The 26013-nt window shown below is 46.5% G+C and overlaps 2 protein-coding genes across 2 annotated transcripts; both read right to left on the bottom strand.

Moving 5' to 3' along the window:
* pcolceb (procollagen C-endopeptidase enhancer b) lies at positions 1–5545 on the bottom strand. The gene is made up of 9 exons (XM_040181482.2): positions 5393–5545; positions 4354–4462; positions 2962–3220; positions 2696–2820; positions 2030–2166; positions 1322–1932; positions 1111–1191; positions 798–968; positions 1–374 (listed from the first exon to the last, which is right to left on the bottom strand). The coding sequence occupies exons 1-9, from the start codon at positions 5476–5478 to the stop codon at positions 244–246; spliced, it is 1710 nt and encodes a 569-aa protein (XP_040037416.2). The 5' UTR covers positions 5479–5545; the 3' UTR covers positions 1–243.
* A 1270-nt stretch (positions 5546–6815) lies between these two features.
* Positions 6816–18809, bottom strand: per1b (period circadian clock 1b). The gene is made up of 20 exons (XM_040181481.2): positions 18616–18809; positions 14536–15331; positions 14156–14409; positions 13909–14030; positions 13505–13706; positions 13188–13382; positions 12945–13023; positions 12729–12835; positions 12451–12604; positions 12055–12334; positions 11824–11932; positions 11536–11695; positions 11336–11433; positions 10904–11050; positions 9923–10243; positions 9072–9832; positions 8782–8968; positions 8463–8676; positions 8192–8342; positions 6816–8070 (listed from the first exon to the last, which is right to left on the bottom strand). Exons 2-20 carry the CDS (start codon positions 14850–14852, stop codon positions 7816–7818), a joined length of 4113 nt encoding a protein of 1370 aa, XP_040037415.2. The 5' UTR covers positions 14853–15331; positions 18616–18809; the 3' UTR covers positions 6816–7815.
* Positions 18810–26013: the final 7204 nt, after the last annotated feature.

Below are 26013 nucleotides of genomic sequence, written 5' to 3'. Positions count from 1 at the left end.
ACCAGAATCACATGTTTAATTCATCTGCATCTTTTATCACAGACATATTATAACTTACATACTAAATGCAAAATATTATACTTAATTATGTATGTTTAAACCTTTTCAAAATCACTTTTACGAAAGCATTCCATTATGTAAAAAAGAAGTGTTGACCATTACTCATAATATTTTCACGTTTGTTTTTTAAGTTACACGTCATCAGACAGTTAGTCGGGGCCGTCCATCCCGCCGGTGAGCCGGTCAGCAGGGTTTGCGCGTGAGGTTGGCGAGGGCTTTGCCGTGGACGGGCTGATAGAGGAGAGAGAAGCTGGAGGGGCTGAGAAGGCCGTTGCCCTGTGCGTCGACTTTTCCCATCAACACGTAGTTACGACCTGAGCAGGAGAAACATTCGTCAAAATGTATCAAATAGGTTAAACTGACGGACACGTTGCTTGATTGAAAAAACATACTTTCTGAAATATTCTTCACGTGTTATAATAATTACACGTGAAGAATCAAACAAAGTCACAATTTCATCCCTAATTCTATTTGTGTAACACTTATCTATATTATTTCCTTCTGGTCTCTAATGACAGATTTATTGGTTGAATAAAGAATCACATCATCTGCATACAATGAGTTACTGACATTTTGTAATTCATTAGTCAAATTGAGAAGTTTTATACGTGTATTTGATAAAGAACCATTTACTAAAGCTTGTACAAAGACATATCCATGTCAGTATATCCGTTGACACAATTTAGTCAGTAAAAATGTTTTGTGTTCGTAATCTGCAGAGGCGGACGTAGTGGTACCTTTGATTAGCCCGGGGCATCTCTTGCAGGTGGAGGCCAGTGTGACCGACATGAGCAGCCCTGATTTGACCATGCGCAGCCTTCCCGCCTTATACGCCTTGATAACGGACACCTCAACTGTTGCAGAGCCTCTCGGACCAGTGGTCAAAGATGTGACCTTACCCGTAATCACTGAGAAAGAGAGAGAGAAATATAAGAGCAGAAATATAATGTTAACAAAAAGGGAACAGGAACAGAACATTAGTAAAATATTAAATTTATAGGTCAGGACACAGAAATTTGTGATGATAAAATGGGAGCTTATTTGACTCACCAAAGTCATGGAGACAGAAGCTGGATTGGAGAGTGCCGGTCTTCTTACAGGCTTGTGTACACAGCGGGTTCAGAGGTAAAGCTAAAGGAAACGCACATGGCAACAAACGCATGATAACGCACATTAAATTTCAGCTTAATGCAGATATGCACGTATACATACATGGCAGCAAAGTGCAAATTGTTTTTTGTGCAAATCCACTTCCACTCACGTTTGCTTCTCACAAGAGGCTTCTTTGTGACTGTCTTGGTTACTCCAGGTTTAGCAACTTTAGGCTTAATCTTCGGTTTGACTGCTGGTTTAACTCTGGTCTTAGAGGTTGGCTTTACTGGTTTCATGACAGGTTTTACGGCGGGTTTGGTCTTCAGTGGAGGCTTTCGTGTGGGTTTAGCTTTGATGCTTGGTTTTAGCGTTGGCTTGGGCTTGGGCTTGGGTGTAGGTTTAGGCTTGGGTTTGAATCCAGGTTTAGGTGCGGTAGCTTTGGGCGTCGGTCTGGCGGGTTTGGGTTTAGCCGAGGGCTTGATGATGGGCTTGCGTGGCGGAGGTTTCAGCGGTATCTTCACCAGTGGCTTTTTGGGCGGTTTCGGCACGGGTTTAGAGCCGGGCCGTGGTTTGGGGGTTGGTTTGGCGGGTTTGCTTGGCTTCACGACCGCTCTTCCCGGCATTGAGGTCGTCTGAGGCCCATAGATAAAGTCCCCCCCAGCCGTGGGCGCCCGGGACCCCCGCGGTACGCTGGAGTAGTGGGCCATGAAGCCGTCTGAGGTCACGCTGAGGTCGGAGACGAACTGGACGAGGAGCTCGTTCCCATTTGTCACTATTGTTCTACGTAAGGGACAACGAAATTAAGGGAAAGGGGGAGGATTAGCAAAGGGGGAAAACGTCAGCGTAGCTCAGCTACGAGCCGTGCCTTTAATCTCACCCTGGTGACCTGTCGCCGCAGAATTTGCCAATCCGCCGCGAGTTATCCCTCTCTCCCCCGTTAAACAATGCCACGTAGTCGTAGCGGCAGTACGTGTCAGGCTCCAAGTCCAGCTTCACAAACTTCACCTCGATCACCTAGGCAGGAGTAAAACACGCCCCCAAAAAAAGAGCAGACACACAGTACAGTATAGGCAGTGGTGGTCGTGGAGGAGAAGGCGCCCCGACTGCTGAAATACAGGAGAGCATTTACTCTCTCCCCTCGCCCTCACTTCCTTCCTTCTTTCCTGACTCTCAATCGCTCGGCAAATACGAGCACACCTTCAGGCCCTCAATGAAGCCTTTCATTTCAACTCCCGTCACAGGGCGGCTGTCACACACTCAGAAACACACACCTGCGCTACATCTGGAAGCTGAGGTTTAACATTTCCTCGTGACGGGCTGTTTTCATTTCTACGTTCTCCTCCAGCGTTACCGAGCCTAGAAAAATGGGGCGACGCACGCAAGGAGGTGTGGAAAGGCACGCAAGGGACACGCAAGGGGGTCTTGCGTCTGCGTCGCTCTGAAAACGCAGAAGCATAAACTAGGCTTTACGCGACACACCGAGGCCCTCCGTCATTGGATCGGTCTTTAACAACAAATACGTGGTGCAATACGATTGGCTTACGTTGCTTGGTTCGACAGAGATGTGCCAGGAGCAGCTGATGCCTGCTGGGTAGTTCGAGTTGGGCCAGTTGGGCGTCTTCACGGAGCCCTGCGCTTTAGTCAGACGTCCTCCACAGAACTGGTGCTCTATGCGAATAAAAAAAAGAATAAATGCTAACTCACTAGAACCTTTGAAATAATAAGGAAAGGGTGTTTGTTTTTGTTCCTGTGATACTGTATTTAAGCATATAGTGTTACAATGTCCTTTTTCATTTTTGTCCCCTTCACCTTCCACGTGGGGCTTCCCCGCGCTGAAGGCGGCGATGAAGCCTCTTCCCCCGGTGCCCTCGTCCGACACCATCTCCAGCATCATGGTGTTGGAGGTGGCGATGATGGCGCCCGGCCGGAACGTCCCACAGAAGCGCCCCAGCTTCTGCACCAGGCGGGTGTGACCGTTGTAGACGTCCAGGTAGTCGTAACGACAGGTGGGGTCGGCCTCCATGTCGAAGAGGCGGAAGGACAGCATCACCACGTGACCCTCTGGGACCTGGAGAAAAAAATGTTTTTAGCAGTTGTGGCCTCAGGGGAAGAAGAATTATGGTCAATAATGACTTAGCGGTACGACACCAGATATGATTTTTAGGAGAATGTGGACAAAACGGGAAATATTTTGAGTTTAAAAAAGCCCTGCTTCACAAGATTGAATTTCCGTGTGTTGAATGTCTGACTGAATCTGTTATGATCTGTGAAACTTTTTGTTATTCTCCTGATAGTGCAGAAAATTCTGTAATTAGTGAGAGTGTAAACGGGTGTTTATCATAAGGTCCCCTCAGAGCACTAACACGGAAAATTTACCCCCCTCTGCCAAATGCCAGAGGGGGGTAAATTGGTCCTTACGGTTGGTAAACTGAATTTCGGTTTGTCCCAAAAATAAGTATTGATTTTCAGCAGTTATCAAGGAATCAAAGTGATTTAATGCTGTGTTTGTTTTGTGGTGCTTTTAAAAGAGTATTGCATCAGCACCAGCTCCAACTGAGCAGACGGTACGTTCCAGTTGCTCAGGACGAGACATAAAACCAGTTTCTATAGATGGAGAATTTTGTTCAGCCTGCTGGCTGTCTTCCTTCCTTCCTTGTTCTTAGTTTGTTAGTTAAATGTTTTTGTCCAACCTCATTGAGTCTTTTGGTACTTTATTTTGAAAAAGGGGTTTTAAGAGCCCAATCTTTTTTTCACTCCGAGAATATAAACTGGATTGAATAAAGCCCCGAAAATTACTGACTATAATTTCTGGAGGAAGAAATATGCGCTTGATCATTTTACGAGCAAAACATCTGAGGAATGAAACTGAACATTACTCCCCAAGCTCAAATGCTGGTACGACCAGTAGCCAATGAGGGCCAATGTTTTCAAACATGTCATTTACATCACAGTGACTGCTGCTCGTAAAACACATGCTTGCTGACCTCTTGTGATTATTACACAGTGGTTTACCGTTATCTTACAGCTGCAAACCAACATCGGTGTTATCACTCACTTGGGTTAATTGAAGGTGGAAAAAGGTGTAATTTGTTGCCCGGGGGAGGTGTCAATCAAGCCCTCCTGACCGTCCACAGAGGAGGTCTAATGGCGCAGCAATGATCACGTGCGTAACGGTGCAGCGGTTGGTAGAAAGCGACTCACGGTGATGTACCAGGTGCATTTGCTGTTGGCTTTGTAAGGGCTGGGGAATCCTTCGCTGGCCACGATGCCGGAGTCGGTGACCAGGTGGCCCCCGCACAGGAAGACGGGCCTGAAAAGAGTCATCAACATTTTTTTTTTTTTTAAAACACACAGCGCGCTTCTGTTCTCCGACTCCCGGCTGAGGTTCCCAACGAAACCCTCCTGATTCGTGTTACTTCATTATTCTTTTAAAAAGAAGTGTCAAACCATCCAGCCAGGGAGACCGCCAACGTGCCGCGTGCGTAATGCCAGCGTTCTCCTCCCGTGTGCGCCTCAAGAAGGTGGTCAGCAGACGTAACGGGTCATTTACTCTGGAGCAGGCGGGGGCCCCCCCTTTCCACGGCGACGCTCGCACGCGGTGTTTGGTGACACGCGGATCAGAGCAGGACCATTTTCGCAGCAGACTCGTTAATTTAGATGTCGGCTTGCTGTTGTCAGCCAGTCTCCTTTTTTAAAAAACCTGCCCACGTTTTGATCGTGGAACTTTGCTGTTTTTGTGGAGAATAGGTGTGAAAACGAATGATCTCCACACTGTGGGAAGGCAGTTCCTTTTTAATCTATTTCTTTCTTAATCTTCAGCCATATGTTCCATGTCTTGGGTAATGGGAGGCCACATTTGGCCAGAAAAACAAACCAAACAGTGGCGTCCCTCCCTTGTGGCCCTCTGGAGTCGGACAGGCCACAAGTATTTGTTTGTCTCGTGTTCAATTTACACCCCGTATGTGTGTGGAAGGAGCGACAGCAGTACAAACAAACAGGTCCACAGAGCATTTCCCAGCATGTAATACAACACCGGGTGTAGGAACATCTCCCTAACAACTGCAGCCTTCTCTTCCTAAAACTATAATCACGCGGCGGTTGATGCAGACAGATGTGTGCCCCAACACAACATGCCACATGTTCACAAGCCGACGCACAAGAGGGACATTGACAGCCACGTCGTTGGCACACGTACCCAAAGACATTTAAAAAAAAAAAGAATCTAAAATCTCTCGCCTACCTGGAGAAGTTGCTCTGACTCTGAGCTTCAGTCCATCCCAGCGTCAGGATGAGAAGAAGGCCCGCTGTCCACACCCTGTCCCCCATGCTGTCGCTCCGAGGTTAGGAAAAGACCGGAGAAGAAGAGGGAGGAGGGAGGAATGGAGGGTGGAGGCGTGGAGAGACGGGAGGTTCAAAAAGAGGGGAGGGTGGACATGATGGGTGAGGAGAAGGTGTGTGTTTAACGCAGGGAAGGAGAAGAAAGGGGAAAAAGGTGAATTGATGTGATGTTGAGAGGACAGAAGGCAGTTTGACAACTAGGAAAAACTTCACTCACTCACGGCCATGTATGTATGTATGTATGTTATGTGCGTCTCTACTTAAGTACAGAGTACCCCTCTGTGTGTGTGTGCGTGTGTGTGTGTGTGTTTGCCGCTGTCGGCATGCAGCTGTTTGGTTGGTCCCTTTTTGATCCTGACAGAAATATCCTGGATCTGTTGTCACAAAAACCAATGTGCACTGCATTCATGGTCCTCAGAGGATGGATCGTCATGATTTTAAGGACCCCCCCCGCCCCCCCATGACACTTGAACTAACACCGGGCCGGATGTTCGACGCAGGAGTCTGCTTCATAAGTGGACATTGAGGGAACTGATGTCCAGGGTTCAAAATTGCGTGACGGACGTGATGTAAAAATGTGGCTGTTTTGTTTAACTTTTTTTTTTAATCATGATCAAAATCATCAGTTGAGAACAAAAGAAGATAGAAAATGATTAAATGTAATGTAAGTACAATATACATTATTGAATATAAGCTGCTTTTTGAAGACCTCTGTAAATCACTTTTAAAATATTATTAAGGCTGGAGACTTTAGTTTTTTGGGGTCACACGCCCGATTTAGACAGCAAGTGAAGGCTGGTGTGTGGATTCAATTCTTTTCCACGGTGGTGGAAAGAAAGTAGATGATTTAAATACAGAAAAGAGCGAAAACAGATCTTCTGTGTAAAGTAAATATGGAAGACTTGAAATATGTGCAATTCTAAAAAAAATAACTTGTGGCCAGGAAAGGATCCATCATGAAGAAACATGTTGGTTTTACGATCCATCATGTGAATTTAAATTAAAACATTATGAGCTCTCACTTACGGCCTGCAACCATTACAGTTGTTGTTGTTGTCGTTGTAACGATGCCGCACATCGAAGGCAGCTCTGCGTTTGTCTGAACGAAGGCCGGTGGCCTCCTGTCCCTTTTTTAAGCTGTGGGAGGAAACCGCAGCTGAGGGGGAGGAGCCTGTGGTTCGCTTAGAAAAGCAGTTGCCCTCATTTTGCTCTCTGCTTCCACCTCATTCAGGACCTCTCGGTATCCACGGCAACGGCAAAAATAGACTGCAAAGAGTTGTAATCATAATGTGGTGGTGGTGGTGGGGCAGAAATCTGAATTCCCATTTAAATTTAAAGTTATTTTTATTGTCATTTTTTTGTACAAAGAATTTCACAAAAATATTTAGGAAACTGTTGCAGACACCACGGACGCCATAAAGCAAAAGGATATCACATGATTAGAACAGTGAAGAGAGAGAAAAGGGAGGGGGGACAACGATGGTAAACAAACACTCTCCACAGACTTTCTAGAGTTCCTTCCTCTTCTTTCACATCCACGAACACGGGCGACACAACAGCTCCTCGGGGCGGCTGGCTGTTTAAAATACCGCCTGTGACAGAATCATTGGTCATTTCACACTGGGGGAGACCACACCAGTGCACAGCAAGAGAGCTTACCAGTCTACATGAGCCTCCTGGTCATCGTCCATGCTGCCCCACAGCTAGCAAACCCTATTTCGATTGTGGGTTTCCTTATTTTTACAGTAGACACTCAATATATCCTCTTACTATTAGAGGTGGATGAAAGTATAAAAATATACACATAGGTTTTTGTAAACTGTTTTGCACTGTACATGTTTATAAGGTGACAGTTGGTTTCTTTTTTTAAATGTTTTTTTTTTTTTCATAAAGTCTTAAAAAGAAACAGGATGTGACTGAGCTACGGATCCCAGACAACCGTGGAAACATTCGACAATAAGAGAAACTCCCCTCTTTGCCTCACGAGCTGCTCCCCAAACGGGAGGAAAAACGTGACGGAGGACACTGTGGTGAAGCACATCCATCTTACGTAAAAGGCGCCTTTTTAATCTTTAACACATTCAACTTCGTCCTCTGATTATCTCACTGCTTCCTCCAAAGATGCTCGGTGTCCCCGCCCCGACCAGCCGAACAACAAGTTGTCTCCATCGATATGCACCTTTTTTTTCCCTTTTCTGCTCCCAGCAGATCCCATTTTACACCTTGTGTAAAAAGGTTTTGGGCACCGGGAGCGTTGGAAGGTGCACATTTTCTGCACAGCGTAGAAAACGTCTGCGATAGTGTCATTAATCTTTGGCCATCTGCTCAATGAGTCATGTCCGACTTTTCCTTCACATCCGCCGAGGTCACTTGCTCCTCCGTCGCCATCTCCTGGTTGCCGTCTTGTGCTCCTTCGCCATCTTCTCCGTCCTCCGGTTGAGCTCCGTCCATGGGCGTTTCCGACCGGTTTGTCTCGCCCTGGCGGTCTTTGAGCACACCGCCTAGCTCCATCTCGTGGATCTCCACGTCGAACGGAGCGGTGGCGGGCGCGCAGGGCAGAGACTTGCAGTCAGCACAGCCCTGAAGGACAAGCAAAAACAAAGGCGTCACTTCTTGTCCCCTGTGTGCGTTTTGACTCGATGGATCTAAACGCCAACGTCGTGCACTGAACCGCTCAAAGCTCGAGGGCGAGCGCACTTACAGACACGTTGATGGCTCGCGGCAGGCGTCCCGTGCGGATCCACGGGTGCACCTGGCTCAGCTCCCTCTTCTGCTCCTCGGAGAAGCGTGGCTGGTGCTTCTGCATGCTCCTCAGGGCCTCGCGGTCCTCTCGCAGCACAGTCTCCATGTCTCTGTTGTGGGGGGAAAAGAAGAGGTCAGCGGGTCACTGAGAGTGTGATGTTGAGTGTGTAAACAAACAAAAAGGCTGCTGTGTCACGTGGTCCCGCTTTTAAAAAAAAATTCTGTCGTACCTGACAGGCAGCTGATAGGTCATCATGACCTTGTCGTCGGTGTTGGCCATCAGCAGCCAGATGGGGTCCTGCAGGACACACTTGATGAACTGCTCCTCACCTCCATCTCCTCCGGCACCACTGCTGCCCCCTGCAGGCTGCTTGCGGGAATGGTCGTTCTCCGACGAGTCGATACTGCCAAAGTACTTGCTGGTGTGGCTGCCCTGGCTGCTGCCTGCATGGACGGGGAAGAGAAAGTTGGGAATCAAGAAATAGTGGAATAATTACGACATTACGTCTCTTTTATTAATGATAATAATAATTTAAAATGACTACTTACTCATGCCACTGGTGCCAAAGGAGCTGCAGCCGTTTGAGCCGGAGCCTGAACCAGACGACCTCGTGCCTGACGACCCTGACCCGGAGGCCGCGGAGCCGGTGCCCGAGCGGGCGTCTTCCTGTAGCAACATGTCCAGCAGGTCGCTGGAGGTGGACATGGCATCGTTGTTGGACTCATTCGCTTCACCCTAATGGGGGGAAAAAAAACGGTTTTAAGACACATTTTAAATACCATTTCTAAATGTTTTATTTCAAAGCCTAACATCCTATGACGAACGTCTGTGTGCTTACGTTCTCCTTGGAGCTATCGTCAGAGCTCCTCTGGTTGGCAGAGCTCTGAACCCCGGCCGCACCGCCGTGCACAGAAGGCGTGGCTTGCTGTGCCGCCACCAGGGCCGTGGTGACCTCTAAGCGGCCGCTGGGCGTTTCTTCCAGCTGCAAGAGGTTGAGCGGCGACGAGCACCTGGACTGGAAGAGGGGGGACTCTGCGCCCTCGCGGTCAGCAGGCGTCTGGCTGTAGGACTGCGGGGTGCTGCTGCGGGACGGGGCGCAGGTGGCCTGAATCGGTAAGGAGTTTGAAACGACGCCGGGGGGGAGGGAGCCGTGGGTGGCGGCCGGGTACGTGAAGTTCGGATTGAAGAAGTGTCCGGGGACGGGGCCCGGCTGAGAGATGGGCACTCCCATCTGAGGGAACATGTAGTTGGGAAGGACGAGGGCCACCATTGGAGGCACCATCTGGGCGGGGGGGAAAGGCGACGCGTCTGGCACGGACAAGGGCTGGGCGAGCGGCGGGTAAACGGGGTAGATTGGAAGCATGCCGGGAGCAAAGGGCGCGGCGGGAATGCCAGCCTGAGAGCCCACAGACGGCCAGGAGGAGGAGTTTGTCGGGGGGCCGACGGGGACGTTGAGAGGCAGGGGAGCCGCGCCGGCCCTCGGGTCGAGACCCAGGGAGCTCTGCTGGTCGGAAGACTCCTGGTGCTTGAGTCTTTTGCCGCCCCGCCGGCGACTGGTGCTGCTTCCCGCGGCGGGGTAATCGCGAGAACAGCGCGCTCCTGGGGAAGGGAAGGAGGCACTGAAGTGAGCAAAGGGCTGGTTAGAGATGTGTAATGTGTGTGTGTGTGTGTGTATGTGCGCTCCCTTACCTCGAGACAGGGGGTTGGCAGCTGGGGTCTGACCGTGCAGGGGGGAGGATGCCGCCTGATCAAAAACACGCAGCTTGCTGAGGTCCTTAAAGCGGTCGAGGAATACCTGCTCCTCCTGCTGGGTGTGGGCGGATAGCACCTCCTTGGTGAGACCCATGCGGCCTCCTCCTCCTCCTCCTCCTCCCACACTGCAACGGCTGTCCCTCTCTGGCTGAGCAGCTTGAGGAGGTAAAGAAGGGAAGGCGATCGCCTTGATGGCGAGAAGTGTTGTTGCGGGTGGAGCTGGCGTGGTTGTAGGAGGAGCCTCCTCCATGTTGATGTCTGTGATAGAGGGAAAAGCGAGGAGGTCTGTTAAAGCAATGAAGAAGGACGTCGCGTTGAGAGGAAAAACGGCAAGTTGTTCTTCTGACGAATGAAAAGTTAATTACAGAAAATCTTGCTCAATTCATGATTTATTTGGTCTATTAGGACCAGTAGCTTAGCAAAAGGGATAAATAGATAAACATGAACATGAGTACTACTCATGTCTTAATTTGCTGTACATGTTCTGCGGTGTTCAGCTCAAAAGTTAAAAGGAAAACAAAAAACTGCAGACACTGGAGAACGTTTTGGGGTAAAGCAGTAAAAGAAGACAGGCGACGTGGAGAAGTCCAGAGGAGAACAAAAGGCATTAATTAGATTACCTGCAATGTGAAGTTTTATCATGCGTCTACGGGGTTTCTGCTTGACTTCGAAAGTAATGCAAAAAACACTTTTTGGTCAGTTCATTTGCAAAAAAAACAAGCAAGCAAGGGAGGAAAAATAAGAGGCCGTATGAGAGCAGATTACTGGGCGACACAGAGACTTTGGGCCCCAAAGAAAAAATACAAACCTCAATAAAAGATATCATTCAAATAAAACTGAAAACATGCACCGACCTCGTGTCTCGCCGTTACAGTGACAGACTTTAGGCTTCAGAGTGTGAGTGTTGAGGATTCCCACCTGACTCAGGAGGCTTCTTGTCTCCCACATGCACGATGGTGCTGCTGAAGCTACACTGCGACGTGACTGAGGCTACACTCTCTGCCTTTGTGGCCATGGTCAGGGGAGGCAGAGGAGGTGGTTCACTTACAAGGTTAACTGAACCACCTGCAGGAGAAAACAAGGCCAACAAGTTTCTGTCAATGATTGCGCAGCGTCCAGACAAACAACAGCACACTGCAACACGCATGCTCATTTAGTGGTCATGAAATAAGTTAACGACGCTGCATTAAGTAACAAAAATCACCCGTATTCAACAACAAGAATCAGTATTTTTGTTGGTAAATAATGACTGACCAAAAAAAGGAAAGGGAAACCCGAGAAACACCAAACTAACTAATCGCCTACTAAAACAAACACGCAAACAAACAATGGAACCGGCTGTAAAAGTACCTGTGTTGCTGCCGGCCTCCAGCGGGTTGTCCTCGTCAGACGTGGAGGAGCCACACTTCCTTTTAACGGTGTTAGGAATGTTACAGCTTTCCAAGTACCTGCGTGGAGTCAGATCAGCGATGGATGAGTTAGGTAAAGATCTCCTCACCCCACCGCCACAAGAGGCTAAGAGGCACGGAGCTTCAGGCTCGCACACACACCTGATGATGCTGTCCAGGCAGTTGATCTGCTGGTAGGAGTAGCCGGTGGGGGGCTCCTTCGGCACAAGCGGCGCCGGGACCAAAGGTGTGGGGGGTTTCGTCATGTCGGCTATCAAACTTCTGATTGGGTCGCTGCTGATCGCTCGCATGCCTGTTGTGCCTGGATAAAGAAGAGAGGAGAAAGGAAAAGGAACTTGTTATTTAGGTGCCGCGTCTCTTTGACATCACTAGTTGTCAGGTAAGTTCTTTCTCACCAGAGACGACTATTATTCTCTTTTTTCATTTTACCTGTGCATGTGTTTTTTCTAGGCAGAGGGCGGTTGCGGGACTCGATGAACACCTGCTGTCCGTTGGTCTTGACCATGTGGACGTCTTTGCAGATCTGCTGGAAAGTCATCTGGAAAGAAACGACCCCAATAAACTCGTTAGACCGACGTGGAATGACGCGGCCGTTGACTGTATTTAGGCGGATCGCTTTTCTAAACGGTCGACTTAAAGGTCCCAGTTGCTCAGACTCACAGGTTTCCGGGAAACGGCGGCGGCGGCGGCGGCCTTGGCCGCGGCGGGGCCGCTGCTGTCGCTGGACGAGGCGTCCGAGGTGCCGAGGCACCGCTGGGGCGAACGCCGGGAGGCCCGCGAGCCGCTGGACCCGAGGGAGCTGTAGCCCTGGGAGCTGCCGCTGTGCACCGGCTGCGCCAGGAGCCGGTGGATCTTCTCGCTCAGCCGCACCACGTCGGGCGTGGTGGCCCGGGTCTCGCAGCACTGCGCCGTGGTGAACACGTCCTCGTTCAGAGGGCTCCTGGAGGCGGGGAAAGGCGTTAGAGCTCAGCTTTCAAGATGAGGGAAATCGCTATGCAAATTCAAACTGTGCATTTGCTTGTCAATACTTTTCTACGACTAAATAAGTGATCTTACGTTCTGACTTTGTGGCGCCCGACGATAAACGCCACCTTCCGGCTCCAGGGATTGACAAAGGAAGACCAGCTGGTGTCGATGGTCAGGTATTCCCCGTTGCGGGCGCACATCCTCAAGGGCGCGTGCTCGAACGGCTGTCCGGCAAACTGAAAGACTGAAGAGACGACGGCACGGACATTCATGAGCCAATGAGACGGAATAAAGACGGTTCTGACTCAACAGTTTAAAAAATATGTAAAAACGGAAAAAGTTCAGATTTCAGCGCTAGATGGACTCACTCTTCTCGTGTATAGCCACCATTAAGGGCCGGTCTTCAGGATGGATGTAGAGGAGGATGGGGGTCCCCACCAAGTCCTGGGGCAGATAGCCCAACAACGGCACCGCCCTGCAGACACAATATGTAGATTTACACATTTGTTAAGACAGGAATAGCATTTTTTTTGTGGTTAATTTCTCTGATTGAAAAGAGAAATACAATTTAAAAAAGCCCTCACCTCTCATCAACTTCCTGGAAGAGGCAGCTGGGAGTGTGACTGGTGGTGAAGATCCTCTTCTCTGGAGGGATACGAGGAGCTGAGAAGTACATAAGTTCAAGCATTTACTTGTCTTTAATCCACTGAATTAAAAATAAAGAACAGTTGGTGTTTGATATCCATTCTTTCCCCTGAGCTGATCTCTGATGTGCGTTGGCCTGGGGAGGCTTTGGGGTCATACAGATGTGGCGAAGCGGCCCGTACCTTCGTATCCAGAGTGAACCCTCTCTGCGATGAGCAAGCAGCAGGGCTGTGGCTCCGCCTCGTCCGAGTCTCTGATGGTGAGCTGGTAGGGCGTGAGGCGGTAGGGGTAGTAGCGCATCTCGCCGGCCTGCGCCTGGTCCGCGCTGATCCGGCAGAACATGGATTTCTCCTGAGTGCAGTCCACTGGCGGAGAAGCTGAGAGGAAGGAGGGGGGGGGGGGGGGGGCACCAGAGTCAGACAAAGGAGCCAGACCGTCCCTCGGAAATCCTGTGCTCACACGGTCTCCCTTTTGCCAACGTCACTTGGTCTCGACTCACCGAATCCGATGCAGGAGGCCCAGTTGGGCAGGCGGCAGGGCGCCGTGCCGCTGTAGAAAGTGCTGACGTCCTGCGGCGCCAAAAGCTCCGAAAACATGGTGCCCTGGAGACGCTCTGGCTTGCAGCGCAGCAGGGAGGAGCCGTGGGGCGATACGTACACCACCTTTCCGGACAAGAATGACACGCCCATAGAGAAAGTGTCCTGAAAATAGAAAGGGGGAAAAAAAGAACTGATGAAAAGTGGAGCGTAGAAAAGCTTCTTCCACATGACTTTAATTGGCAAAAAATTACCGGAGCAGTAAAAAACTAAAAAAAATTCTCAAAGCTAAAGACAGTTTGACATTCTTCAAATTCTCTATGAATATATCAGTTTTTAATAACAATGAATAAGTGCATAGACCTACAGTGTTTTTGAGGGTGTATTCTGAAGTGATGTTGTCAAGCTCCTCAATGGTGAAGGCAGACAAGTCCAGGCTGCAGCCGTGACACTCCTCCACGCTCCACTGATGGTAGTACTCCTTGTTGGCTGGAAACGTTAAACACAAATCAGTCAGTCAAATTGAGACATTGAGGCATATTGAGAAAAATTGAATGCTTATTCAAGAAAATACGCGGGGTCTTCGAATGCACGGAACTCCCCCCCCCCCTCACCTCGGACTTGTTTAACACACTGCAGTGCGTATTTGAGGGCGTTTAGAGTGCTGGTGTGGCCCTTGGCCCTGCGCTCGGTGGGCAGACGCAGCTTCAGCTCCTTGATGGCCTTCATCAGATCCTTCTGGGTCTGGACCCGCGCCGACTGGTTGCTGCTGCAGCCGGAGGTGGAGGGGGGGTCGTGCTCCGAGCTGGTCGACAGCAGGCTGTAGGCCAGCGAGCTGCTGGGAGGCGAGAGGCTCTGGGAGTTGGAGCTGGGGGGGGACGGGAAAAGGGACAGAGGAACGTGAACGACGGCTTTGCACTGAACAGATGAAGCGTGGGGGGGGGGGGGGGGGGGGGGGCGTGTCCCGTTGGTCGCAGCACGGCGTGTCGCTCACCTCTTGTTGCTCTCTCCGGCTTCCAGCATCATGCCGGAGTCCTTGCCGTTCGACGAGCTGTGGGAGCTGCGCACGGACTGGCGCCCGTGCGACCCGCCGTCTCTGTCCATCCCGCCTTCGCTCTCCCTCTCCCCGGAGTCGTTCCCGCTGGAGAGCCCGTCCATGTCGTCGGAGTTGGCGCCCCTTTCCCGCTCCTGAGCGCCGACGCCGGCACTGGGGGGACCGCTTTTTGGAGAGTTTAACCCGTCTGACTCCTCGCCGTGGTCGGGGATTTCCTCGTCGGCCCTCGCCATTGATTTAGAATCATCATAACTCATGCTTGAGTAGGATGAGGCTGGAACCGCTTTATTACGGTGTCAGCCGAGGAAAAACAGGCGGAGCTTTAATTTAAGTGGGACTGCTGTGTATACACAGGTGAATCATGGTTAATGGCTGATAGTTACAAGAACTAAGGAGAGAATTTCATTGCTTTTTCTACCCCCCTAAAAATATGGTCGGATCAAAAGGCTTTGAGCCCTTTGAGGGTTTTCAAAAAGTTGCAGATTATTAAATGGCTGTAAAAAGTATTAAATGTGACCAAAAAGCAGAGGTTGTCAATCCAACAAGGCTCCAATTAAATTGCGAAAAAGATGATGCTTATGAAACAGCCTTTGCACAAGTGCGCCAACAGATGGGATGAGAGATCGCAGGGGAGAGTGAGAAAAATAGCTCTTGGTGAGAGGAAAAAAATTAAAAATGCAAATCTCTCTGAATCTGTGACACTCGGGATCTGGCCTCTGGAGGTGCTAAAGGCCACCTGGAATCAGAGAGATGGACAAAGAAGGAAAACTATTAGTTGCAGGACTACAAAACGTTTGTCATGGTCTTTGAAGTATCTCACAAGCACTACAGCGATGGAAAGTTGCTTCTCAGCAGTTTTTGAGGTTGGCCTCAAAAGAAGCTTTTAGTACGGCCGTGAAATATCTCATGTGGTCCAGACAGATGTTTGTGGTTGTTGTAATAGCACCCAGCTGCCTTTAACAGATTATCTGGATTAATGCGGCAAGAGCGTTTGTAGGCATCTTAATATATAGAACAAGTGAGCATTACAAAATACAGGGGGAAATTGTCCAGTTTCACTCTGACATGGAGGACAGTTAAGGCAAGTGGAACACCAGGAGGACTTAACCAAGCGCTCCATGTTACAAATTAGGGATTGCTTCTCAATCCCATAAAAGTGTAAATCAGGCCATTACCTACGCAAGCAAATGTCTCCCGCGATTTATTCCAAGGGATAGGGAGACCCCCGTAAGCCTCAAAGCCTTAAAGCCTTGCGGACGCACACGGAAGAAGGCGGAGCCTGGCTCTGATTGGTTAATCCTTTCAAACGTGTACACCTTGACTGGCTCCCCCGAGCGTGCAGTGGTGCGGAATCTGCTCAGAGAGGTTTATTTACGTCCCTAGACTGACCGCTCAGAAATACTTCAGCTTCCTGTTTGTGACGCACGGGCCCAATACGGCTGAAGGGACCCGGGCGTACAGCGGCCACCGCAAGAGGATAAAAGAAGTGCGCACACCTGATGACGGATGTAACTCATTACACAGAGATAACAAATAAAACAACCACAACCACCTCCAATGGGAATTAGGGTAAAAACTGCTGGTATTGAGTTGAACTGATTCATGTGAGGGCCCCTTCAGTACAGCTCAGCGGCCTTCTTATCAGCCGTGAAATGATAACCAGCATGATGTTTGGTCAGACGGGTGACGCAGGTGACAAACGCCGGTCATCGTCATGATCTGGTAATATGCGAGTGGGGAGTGGCCTTCGAGGCTGACTGCCAGCCATGCGTACTTCCACGGGTGACGGCAGAGCCACACACAGCGGGGGGGAGGCTATTTTAAATACCTGGAGCCATACTGGTCCACTTACCCAGTTGGGAGGCAAACCGTTTCAATTTTCTGTAACAACGGGCAATGTCGGGTGCTTCCACATCACCGAACGTGCGTGTGTTTGGACTCTGGGAGGAAACCATGCAGTGTGCCACCCACCCGCTCATATTATTTACAGGAAATGCACTCAGTAAGACCAACCTCTGTTTATGCAAGATGTACCTATTTTAGGGTGGCAGAAAATTTGCAGCATCAGTCTAATTCACCTTTTTACTCACAAGATTGCAATCTTCCTGAAAATATGCAACGGTATCAGTCTTATTGGGCCAAAATGTCTAATATTCCCTACTTCCAACGGTGAGGATTTGACAATTTGATTAAAAGATTAAACAATTGACCGTCAATTACCACTTCACAGATTAAGAGTGAAATGGTCTGCCCAAAATGTTTCTTGGTCTTCAGTGATTGTAATGAGAACATTTGGGGCTTATCGACTTCTGCAATAACAAGCAATATAAACATGTCATCTATGCCTGTAGAAAACAATGAATTCTCTCACTACAGATCAAAACAATCAGTTTTCTAGCTGGAGTCAATGTAACTAAATTTGATATTATGCATTGTATATTGTACTCCAATGCAAACATGTCCGTGTCCACAGGACAGTTCAAACAAATGAATTTCCATTATTAATACAAGGGCATTATCGCACTGCTGCAATCTTCAGATGCAGGCAGCAGGGGGGCGTGGCGTAGCTCCGTGTCTGAACATGTGTGGACTTCTCCGCTTGACTGACAGGACCCGCCCCCTGGTACTTTCCCTGAGCCATGTCGGCTGCCGATTGGTCGGCTCGCTGGACCAATGACGAGGGCGCTCCCGCAGAGGCTGCCTGCGACAGGCTTCGCCTCGCGTTGACTCATGAATATTCACGATGGAGGGCGGTTCACGATCAGTGATTGGCCAGCGTACATAGATGCACATTTATGAGACGACGGGACACGCGCTCCGCATGTGTCAGCTGGACAAAATAAACTGCCCAATACACTTGTCATTACACCATTATGAACTAAATGTACATACATGACAGAACATCCGATTTGCTGTGGTTGAGATCAAGATAAATCATGCCGATCAAGCTGTTACAATCATCGAGATAACTTTTTTTTTTTACAATTTCAGCCACGATTTATGTCATTAGCAATAGCTTAAAAAGCATCTCTACTCTAAGGAGAGAATTGCTGTGTCTAATGTCCAGCCTGCAGTGGGACGAGGTTCTGTGTGTCACTGTATCAAACAAGCAAGTCGCTCATTAGGTCATCAGAGGACATAACGTTATGTCCTTAGCAATATACATTGTTGATTGTTTTGGATTAAAAAAAACACATTCAGTTTTAAGTCCCTGAACTACACCTAATATTTGATGTGAACAACGCAATCAAGATTTTCTACACGGGGTGACAAGTTAAACAACTAAAAATAATATAACAACGGTTAGCCTTCACCATCAGGAACCAGAACGAGGATGCAGGAGAGACCAGGCTGCTTCCTGGCAACACCTCTTTCCCCCAAAAAAGAGAAGACTCATCGTGCTGCTGCTGTCCTGCGACACTGACCAGAGAGCAAACTAGCTTTATGATTCATTCTCATATTAAGAGTATCACAGTGGAAACTATGAGATGTTTAGTGTGTGTGATCACCTCGTTATAAAGCAGATTCCGTGCACGATTAAAAACTGCCCACTTGTGCATAAGCAGAAAGGATCATCTGGAAGGCGCACACCCAAAACTCCCTACGTGACGCATGAACTAGTGAAACGTTAACGACAGCTGAAGGACGGTTTCGTTGTTTGCGTCGATAACATCTTGCTGTTTACAATCCTGCCTGGCACGTGCTGTCGTGAACGTGTTTGGAAATAACGTTATAAGCGGTTATGGCCTCATGTTATCGCGAGGCTGCATTACAAACTAACATTACTGCACGGCACGAACGTCTAATTGAAGAGTTCAAAAGAGAGCAATAACTAACTCACGTTAAACGGGGAAACAAAGACTCAACGGCGTTCGTTTCACAACGACGTATTCTCTATAAGAAACACATCAATTTCTGCCGCTCGAGCACCAACGGCTTGAAGTGACAGCTAGCATGCTAGCTACAAACAACCACCCACCGGACTATTTAACGTTACTCGACTAAACACCACCGACTTACCGTAGATGTGCTCGCAGTGATGACAACGGCTTCGATATTCCACCGTCAGCTTCTTGAGAGTCAAAAAACGAAGGTGCACAAATCCGTGTGGCAACGACTGTGTTTGCTTGACGGTTCTGTGTTGGCTGTGAGTTTTTTTTTTTTGTTGCTCTCCCCCCCCCACCACTAGTTTACACGCAGGACTGCACGTGCCGGGCGCCTGGTCTGGCAAGGTAAAATCGAATAAGCCACCGTGATTGGACCGCGGGAGTTTGTGGCCCCGCCTAACACGTTCCGATTGGCCGAGGGGCGGGGCTAGCGGCACGCGGCTGCGGGTGTTCACGTTGCAGTGTGTCTGGTCCTGAGTTTTCCTCTACACATACATGAGGGGGCGTGGACCGCGCTCACGCTTCATGTGGCCTACTTGGTGCACCGTAATGCGTGTAGTGACGGCGCAATTTGATTCTATGTTTGGCGTTGACGGAGTTGGTCTACAATCTTATAAGCTTAGTCGTCATTCAGCAGTTGTTACAGATTCTAGGGGAATATTTAGTTATTAAGTCTAAAACTGGTCATACATTGAGGTGTATTTATGAAAAATCAGTCCTGATGACAACTTTCAAATAGTTTTCAGTTTTACATTGTTGGTTCCACATGTTGTGTTCTCCACTGTTTAATTCAATTTAATCTTTGACCTGGAAATATGACAAAACAGATAAATAAATGTAACTCATCTTTCAGAGAACAAAGCAAAGACAACAAAAGCTCACAAGGAGTTGAACTGAAGTTGGGATTCCTAATCAAACTACTATCAATGTCAATACTTTGTCCTAATGTCCTTTTATATAGATTCAAAGTCTTTCCAACTGATCAACTAGACTGTGCTATGCAGTTGAAATCTGCAGCAGTGGAGCTGTTCTTTAACGTCGGATCTTGACTTCTGTTTTTGTTTTGTTTTGTATCCTGTCCTTTCCCCTTGCGCAGAACAACACGCAGTCTATTTCCGCTGCGCATTTACTTTGTACTTACGGCTGCGGCAAAGCCTGAACATGCACAATCCCACGTGCTCTCAGGCGATGACGTCAGTTGCACTGCTTGCCCTCTCCGAAAGGCACGAGGCCGACGGTGTGGTCTGTGAGAGGCTGTAAACAGTGCAGATGTAGGACAGATGCCAGTATGTTAATGTCACAATGATTATGGTGTCATCTTTTAATAGAACCCGATTTACCAGTCACGACGCAAATAGCATTTGTTGAGCGACAACAACCAAAATATAATAACTCTTGACTGTACACATGTAAGGACATATCAATAAAGCAGCATGAGCTTCTCTCAAAGGTATACCATTCGTCAACCAATATTAGGTCATACAATAAACGATGTATAACGTCGATTCACTAAGGGACAGTAAACTCAGTTGTTTAGTCAGTATAATTGTGTGTGTTAAAGCTCTCTGTTAAAGCTGTGCAACCCTTATTAAAAGTATTGGGATGGGAGTATATTAAAGTACAAACCCTAAAAGAACTCTTCATGCAAAATGAGTCATTTCAAAATAGTATGTTATCATTTATCATAAGTGTTCCACTCCTTCACTTGCTGTAAAGGCAAAATTAATTTCAACTATGTTATGTATCGCTGCATGGCTTCATGTATAGACCTTCAGTTGATTGACTTAATTTGACTAAAGCTGCCAAAATAACATGTAAACCTGCAGTGAGACTGGTATGTTTTTGTACAGAGATCTGCAGAATAACTTACGAGTTTATACCGGCTCACTGTCGATTTAAAAAGCAAACCTTAAACCTATTTGTGTCTTAACATGGAATCAAACTAATGTAAGGAGGAGGATTGGCAAAACACGTAAAACGGTTTAATGTCAGGCACGACTGCCCTTCCCGACGATGCTTGAATCCACACGTCCTGACATCGCAGCTACTCTAAAAAATGTGTTCCCCATCGAGGTGGTGTGTTATACATTTGGAATCACGGCATCTCATTGGTTGAGCTGCGTGGAGCCATCTGGCCAATAGTCTGGTGTTTGGCAGCAGCCACCAGCAGGTGCTTCGTGTCTTTTTGGTGCAAACGGTCGGACCAGTTTACTGCACACATGTTTGCCACATGTAATGTTCGTCATTTAACACAACAGACTGGCTGCAGATGCTATTTGACCTGCAACGAGCAATATTAAATGTACATGATATTTCTGATAAAGCCCTTATGTACTTAATGAAAAGGGGACATGGCCTACGAATGTGTCATTTAACGACTTTAACGGCACTGCGTGGTTATTTTTTATGTTAATATCTTTAACGTTCACACACACATTTCTTGACACATCAATGAGCTATTGCTTTAAGTCTATTCGTAATTCGGGGGAAATAGAGTCTTGAGCAGCCACTTTTGCACGATTTAATTTGACACTTACTAAAATTTGCAATCTGCAAGTGTGAGTGAGGCTGATAAGCAGATCCAAAACGTACGCACGAGCGTGTCCGATAGGGAGCAGCATTGCCTCTGGTTGTCATACGGTGAACGCACGGCCACGCAGGACTGAAATACTATGGGGCAACAACTTTAAATAAAACCAGTAGTTACTGGTATCCAGAGTGAAACCGAGCTTGAAGACTGCGTGGTTTTATTTGCGTTGCACGAGTTCTTACTCTGGTACCGGGTCATCTGGTGATTACAGAGGAGCGATCACAGGTGTGCGTCATCGGCTCCATTTAAGCAGGGTGTGACAAGGGCACTGTCAAGTTGTGGAAAGAAGGGATTAACCGTTTTACATTAAATTTCTATTTGTGAATCGTCTGCTTGTAAGCCAATTGGATGCAGTTACAGATCATTTATTAACGTTTTTTTTCTTCTGTCAATTTGTTCCACTTTTTTTAATAAGTGAATCTGGCTCGACCAATGTTTACCACATCAGTTAATCCCAGTTAGCATGGAAGGCCAGTCACTGGTTTAATGTGGTGGGGGGGAAAGTGGCAGCTTGCTGTGAGGCTGCAGGGTTCCCCTTCTGCTTCACGTGCTTCGGCCTTTTATTTTTATAGATTGAACACTTATCTATGCTGCAGCTCTTTGAACATTCACTTCCAGTCTTTTTTTGTCATTGTCAATGTAGGATAAATGCAATGATCAAATTCACCACATTGAAATCCAAGACTTCCACTAGCGAGTTTCAACAGTCACTTTGCCAGTCCTGACAATTTCAGATGGGGTCGGCGACCCTGAAATAGGATAAGGGGCTTCAGGTGGATGGATACATGCGTAGCTTCTCTGACCTTCTAGCCTTCTTCTTCTTCTTCTATTTGACCAATGTATCTCGACAAAGATCTGGATTTTTTTTATTTTGCGTGTTTCTGAGCAGTAAGAAGCACCAATTTAAAATCGGTGTTGAATACCTGCAGTTTTGGCATAACTTCATTCCGACACCCGACTGCATCGTGGTGGCGGGTGATGTGACCCATTTCGGCAGGTTCGAGAGGACAGCAGGACACCGGCCCACTGGGTCACCAGGTCCCGTTTGATCTGGTCCTTCTCTCTCGTGGATTGAGTGACACATCGGCAGAACAAATGGACAATGCAAATTAAAAATACAGCCACAGGTTTTCACAAACGGGAGGATTTACACACCAACTGGCCGTCTTTAGCATGCGGAAAGTGTAAAATGGCTGAGGATTTGTAATGCTCATGTTGGTGCTCAACATTTGGCTGATGAGCCCTTGTGACTGCTGCCACCTGCAGGTTGACAGAGAGAGCACAGCTGACTCATTTCTTTTAAACATTTGTTAAAAAAAACAAAAAAACATTCAACAACTCTCTTTTTTTCCCCTCCAATTTCTTGTCACACATTTTAAATTCACATTTCACCTTTTTGGGTAGATATATTCACATTTGTGGAACTGCAGTATTTACTCTTTCACTGGGTTCATGAATGATTTTGATTTTGAAATGTATTTAAGTCGCTGAAATATATATTCGGAATGAATAGAAAGAGTAAAAAAAGTTTATGTTTTGTATCTTAGTCTTGCAGAATAATTTCCACTATTGTTGAATGTGCTCAACTCTTCAACTTTGTTTGATAATTTCCTGTTATTTTTTGTACATTTTCCTTTCGTTGAATATTTCTTTTTGATCAATGTAGTTTGTCCAGGCATGATTGTGGTCACATTTATGGTTGCAGTCTTTGTTTGGTTTAAGAACAGGGTAAAAGTTGCGGTAAAATCTCTACTTTGCTTTAGAACGTCTAAAATTTTTCCCGTTTTTTGTTATGGAACCAAAAGACTCTTTTTTCCTAAAGCCAGTTCTGTAGTGGTAAAATTAGAGGTGGGTAAACTCTGAATTTTGTGATCATACAGACCTCGACGCGATGCGAAGCAACGCACAACACAAAGCGTCCCGACTCTTGTAAGGCTGTCCTGGCTATATTGCATTATGTTATCAGTAAAAGTCATATACAATCAATGACAATGAATACATGTGTATGAACAACATAAGTTAAAGGAACACTCATGTACTACCTATGTCATCATAAATAGCGCATACAGGTCCGCGAAAATATTGTCTGACATGAAACCGGTCCGTGAGGTAAGAAAGGTTGGGGACCACTGGGCTGATCCACAACGTGTGTTTACACACCTCCTGGATCCTGATTGGTGTCGCTGCTGCAGCCGCAAGGCACTGATTGGATGCTCACAGACCGTAATACAGCGCAGATGAAAATGATTCAGACTACGGCGTTTATATGTTCAACAATAGGAAACGTAGTCTTAGCTGTTTTAAAATTACACCAAGTTTTTTTCGGATTATTTCAAAGGAAGAATACAAGGCGCGGGTAACTTTGAGGTGCGTAAACACTATTTATAGGTGCGTAAACGCTATTTCCAAAATTATAGACGTGCGTAAACGGCGTTTACATGCGTTTACCCTCCACTACAGCCCTGGTTATATTATATAGTTTATCACTATATAATCATTTTTACTTGTATTGTGACTAACCATTTAACTTCATGCCCCCTCAACGGTAAAACATATTAATTAATACATGAATTTAGTATTTAGTAATAGAACATAACAAATAAAAAAGGACAACTAGATGTGTTAATGATTGTCTTGAACGTCAACCCCGAGAACAAACCTTCTGATTCGTTGGCTGATTTTAGTCACTAAAGATGGTTGAGATCAAGTTACCATTAACATTGGAGTGAGTAAATTATCCTATTAGAATATTTAGAATTTGTCATTTTGGGAGCAGTTAACACACATTTGTCTGATCCGTTTTTTTTCATATTTATTTATTCATCTATCTAAACTGTAGGAATGTTGAAGGGCTGCAGCTCGCATGGTGCAGCGTGGCGGTTCATTGAGTTTCTGATTGACAGCGTGGGAGAGAAGATGTCGTCTGTCGCCCAGCAGCAGAGAGAACGAACAGACATTCGTAACTCTGGAGTTACACTTGACTGCGTCATTAGAGACGCTCACACGTCCCGATGAACTTGGGGTTTGAATTTGCTTTATTTGTAGAGAATTGAACTTGTTTGTGCTTTGAGTTGCCTGACATCATTTTTTAGAAGCATTCATGTTTTAATCAAAATGTTCCATATCGGAAACATGTTCATTGACTAAATATTCTCTTCTTCTTCCGCCTGATGTCTGATTACAGGAGGAAGTGAGTCAAGAATTGAAATCAGGCTTAAAATGTCGACTGAAACCTTGGTGTGTCATTAAATACACAAACGCTCATTAACTCAAGATCATTGTTGTTTCACTTCATTCAAGTCAACGAGTAATAAAGAACATGTGATTCTCTTTGGTCTGAAGAAAACAAGACGGATTCATTTGGTTTTATTTCTATTAAAATTTATTTTCATTAAAATAATAAACAGACGACATATTTAACAATAATAATAACACAATCATTGGGAAAACATCTGAAGCAGTTCCTGAGAAGAGAGAAAAGAAGAAAAGTTATTAACATGTTAATGTTGTTAGTGTGTCTGTGTGTACATCTAATTGTTAGTGTGTCTGTGTGTACATCTAAATGTTAGTGTGTCTGTGTGTACATCTAAATATTATTATGTCTTTGTGTACATCTAAATATTAGTGTGTGTCTTTGTTTAGTACCAAATGTTAGTGTGTCTGTGTGTACATCTAAATGTTAGTGTGTCCCGATGACGTGGCGTCCTGATGGCGTCCTGTTGGTCTGCAGACAAGGAGAAGAGACGTGAGGAGGATCATCAGGATGTGTCCTTGTGTACATCTAATTGTTATTGTGTCTTTGTGTACATCTAAATATTAGTGTGTGTCTTTGTTTAGAACCAAATGATAGTGTGTCTGTGTGTATATCTAATTGTTATTGTGTCTTTGTGTACATCTAAATATTAGTGTGTGTCATTGTTTAGAACCAAATGATAGTGTGTCTGTGTGTACATCTAATTGTTAGGCGTCCTGATGGCGTCCCGATGACGTGGTGTCCTGATGGCATCCCGATGACGTGGTGTCCTGATGGCATCCCGATGACGTGGCGTCCTGATGGCGTCCCGATGACGTGGCGTCCTGATGGCGTCCTGTTGGTCTGCAGACAAGGAGAAGAGACATGAGGAGGATCATCAGGATGTGTCTGTGTGTACATCTAATTGTTAGTGTGTCTGTGTGTAGATCTAAATATTAGTGTGTGTCTTTGTTTAGAACCAAATGTTAGTGTGTCTGTGTGTAGATCTAAATATTAGTGTGTGTCTTTGTTTAGAACCAAATGTTAGTGTGTCTGTGTGTACATCTAATTGTTAGTGCGTCTGTGTGTACATCTAAATAATAATGTGTCTTTGTGTACATCTAAATGTTAGTGTGTGTCTTTGTTTAGAACCAAATGTTAGTGTGTCTGTGTGTACATCTAATTGTTAGTGTGTCTGTGTGTGGATCTAATTGTTAGTGTGTCTGTGCGTACATCTAATTGTTATTGTCTTTGTGTACATCTAAATATTAGTGTGTGTCTTTGTTTAGAACCAAATGTTAGTGTGTCTGTGTGTACATCTAATTGTTAGTGTGTCTGTGTGTGGATCTAATTGTTAGTGTGTCTGTGCGTACATCTAATTGTTATTGTCTTTGTGTACATCTAAATATTAGTGTGTGTCTTTGTTTAGAACCAAATGTTAGTGTGTCTGTGTGTACATCTAATTGTTAGTGTGTCTGTGTGTAGATCTAACTGTTAGTGTGTCTGTATGTACATCTAATTGTTATTGTCTTTGTGTACATCTAAATATTAGTGTGTGTCTTTGTTTAGAACCAAATGTTAGTGTGTCTGTGTGTACATCTAATTGTTAGTGTGTCTGTGTGTAGATCTAACTGTTAGTGTGTCTGTATGTACATCTAATTGTTATTGTGTCTTTGTGTACATCTAAATATTAGTGTGTGTCTTTGTTT

The sequence above is a fragment of the Gasterosteus aculeatus genome, chromosome 7 (genome assembly GCF_964276395.1).
Source record: "Gasterosteus aculeatus chromosome 7, fGasAcu3.hap1.1, whole genome shotgun sequence".
In the NCBI taxonomy this organism is placed as follows: domain Eukaryota; kingdom Metazoa; phylum Chordata; class Actinopteri; order Perciformes; family Gasterosteidae; genus Gasterosteus; species Gasterosteus aculeatus.
The sequence above is the reverse complement of the archived record's forward strand: the minus strand, read 5'-3'. Positions and strand labels throughout refer to the sequence as shown.